Here is a 2,357-nt window from a genome sequence, read left to right as displayed (position 1 = left end):
AAAGGCACGCACGTACGCATGCACGCGGCTGACTAAGTCGACATTCGCGAATGGTCGGCTAGCGGTCTTAATCTTACCGTGATGATTTTCAATCCGCACTCGTAAACCTAAAAACCCAGATAGGCGAGCAAGCCCGAAACTTTGCCATGAGGCCACTGTCAGCGTGCATAAGAGACGATTTTTTGAATGACTTGGGCCGTCCCAGCCTCTGTATTTTCATTCCTATTCACGAGAGAGAGAGAGAGAGAGAGAGAGAGAGAGAGAGAGCGAATGAGAGAAAGAAAGAGAGAGTGTGTGTGTGTGTGTGAGAGAGAGAGAGAAAGAGAGAGAGAGAGAGAGAGAGAAAATGGCTTTGACGACGGTCGCCTAGCAGCTTCGTATTTCTACTTGCGAATAAGCGAGCGAGCGAGCGAGCGAGCGGAAGGGCGAGCCCCTAATAAATTACTTTTATTACCAACGGCTTAGAGTTCATGAAGCTGCTCCAGTGTAAAACATGATGCAAAGAAAATAAAGATGAGAATGAATGCTCAGAACTTTGCTTTAATATTATGCTTCAAATGAATAGATGTTTCTAACTTTTGTTTTATAATCGAATATACTTACTTAAGTTTTCATTGGAATAACTTCAATGACTAGACAGTGTTGTTAATATTAATAATTATTACAATGCAATAATAAATTGATATTATATTCAATAATTTTATATCCAATTTATATTAAAAATATGACGCGTATTATAAATATCCTTTCCATTCTTTTAATAAATCGACACGTGCCGTAATTCACATCATTATTTTATTACAAAATTGAATGTTAAAAGCTATTTACTTCTATATTGTAGTATTGATAATCAACACAAGCAGTTAATGTTACCTGCTTCAATCTCACGAAACAATTATTTTACAAATGTTTTAAGCAAATCGCTTAATTATTATTGATTAAAAATATATGGGTATTTATTGAATTGTATAGATCATTGGATATTTATATAAATGAAAAGTGATTCGCAACTTCACTTCATATATAATCGACCATTAAAATAGCAGAAATACGTGATAAAAATTGTGATAAATAATAGAAAATAGCAAAGTAAACTATATGAAGCATATACATTTATCTTTTGTTACTTCGTATAGTCATGATGGGAACGTTGAAATGATTGAACGAAATTGAGAAGAGCTGCGGTTCGCTGCGTGCGCTGATGCAGATGCTGCGCAACTGCATAAATCAATTCTGTATCGAGTGCTACACTTTGAATTCAGCAAAAAACTTTCATAAATCCATACTCATATGCATAAAAAAATATATTTGCACGGAGAAAATTTTTCTTTCATTTTTCAAAACTGATTTTTTTGTTTTACAGATTTTTACGTCAAATTATTATTTTACCATAATATATGTGATTACACACAGTAGCCATAAATCATATTTCATACTTTTGATACGAAAAGAGCGAAGCTCTATAATCATTGTACATAATACTTTACTTTTTATCTTTGCATTTTTTTTTTTTTTTTTTTTTTTTTTTTTGAAACTACTGAAAAAAATTTCTCTGCACATGTGCATTCACGCTTAAACACATATACGCGAAAATAGTTTGTCATCTGTAGCAACACTAAATAGAATAATTTGGCCGTACAACAGCGATGCTCTTTCAAAGTCGTGTGTGCAGCGTTAAAATTCGGCAGCAGCATTAACGGATGTTTACCTCGGTCGACAATCCCGTTCGCGATTCGAGCTGAAAGGAAAAATCTACTAATTTTTACGTTAAATATAGCGTGGCGCTTAATACTTTGTTTAAATTCTGGGGTTTAAGGCTATAGACTCTTTTTCTTTACAGAGTATTGAGTTAATCGTGTATCTTTTTATTAATACAGTTCTCGATTGACTTTAATAATTTAAAAGAACAATTGCAACATATGAAGAATTGGGGCGCTGTTAAAAAAAATACAGTTCACAACTAAACTAATGATGACATTATTACAATACACCGTAAATACAATACACAATACATCCAATTAGACTTTGATAAATTAAAAGTATCATTATAAAAGTATTACAAATAAATTTTTTTCCCTTTGTATTTAAAGAACCAATTTTAATGTATCAGTTAATATTAATATTTCATCGATTATGTACTTTAACAATTGATAAAAGAAGATATTTTTTAGTAACATTAAGCAACATAGAACGATTTAAATGGTAATCCAACAATAAAAGCGAGGGTACTGAATACGTCATTTTTCAATAGTATTTACTTAACATCAAACACAACGAAGAAGAAGAATAAATTCATAAATAGTTAAAAGTTATAGCTTATCTGGAAGAATATATCTTTTTTAAAAAATGACTATCAT

General features: G+C 31.8%; 1 protein-coding gene across 1 annotated transcript in view; it reads right to left on the bottom strand.

Annotated features, from left to right (window-relative positions):
* Positions 1-813: 813 nt before the first annotated feature.
* Shab (Shaker cognate b) overlaps positions 814-2,357 on the bottom strand; it is a 40,700-nt gene continuing 39,156 nt past the window's right edge. The window contains exons 4-5 of the mRNA XM_011498268.1: positions 1,587-1,738; positions 814-873 (exon numbers count right to left, since the gene is read on the bottom strand). Coding sequence (XP_011496570.1) covers positions 814-873; positions 1,587-1,738 — 212 coding nt within the window. The remainder of the gene's footprint in view (positions 874-1,586; positions 1,739-2,357) is intronic.

The sequence above is a fragment of the Ceratosolen solmsi genome, unplaced genomic scaffold (genome assembly GCF_000503995.2).
Source record: "Ceratosolen solmsi marchali unplaced genomic scaffold, CerSol_1.0 scaffold14, whole genome shotgun sequence".
NCBI lineage: Eukaryota > Metazoa > Arthropoda > Insecta > Hymenoptera > Agaonidae > Ceratosolen > Ceratosolen solmsi.
This window is presented reverse-complemented; position numbering and strand designations above follow the sequence as displayed.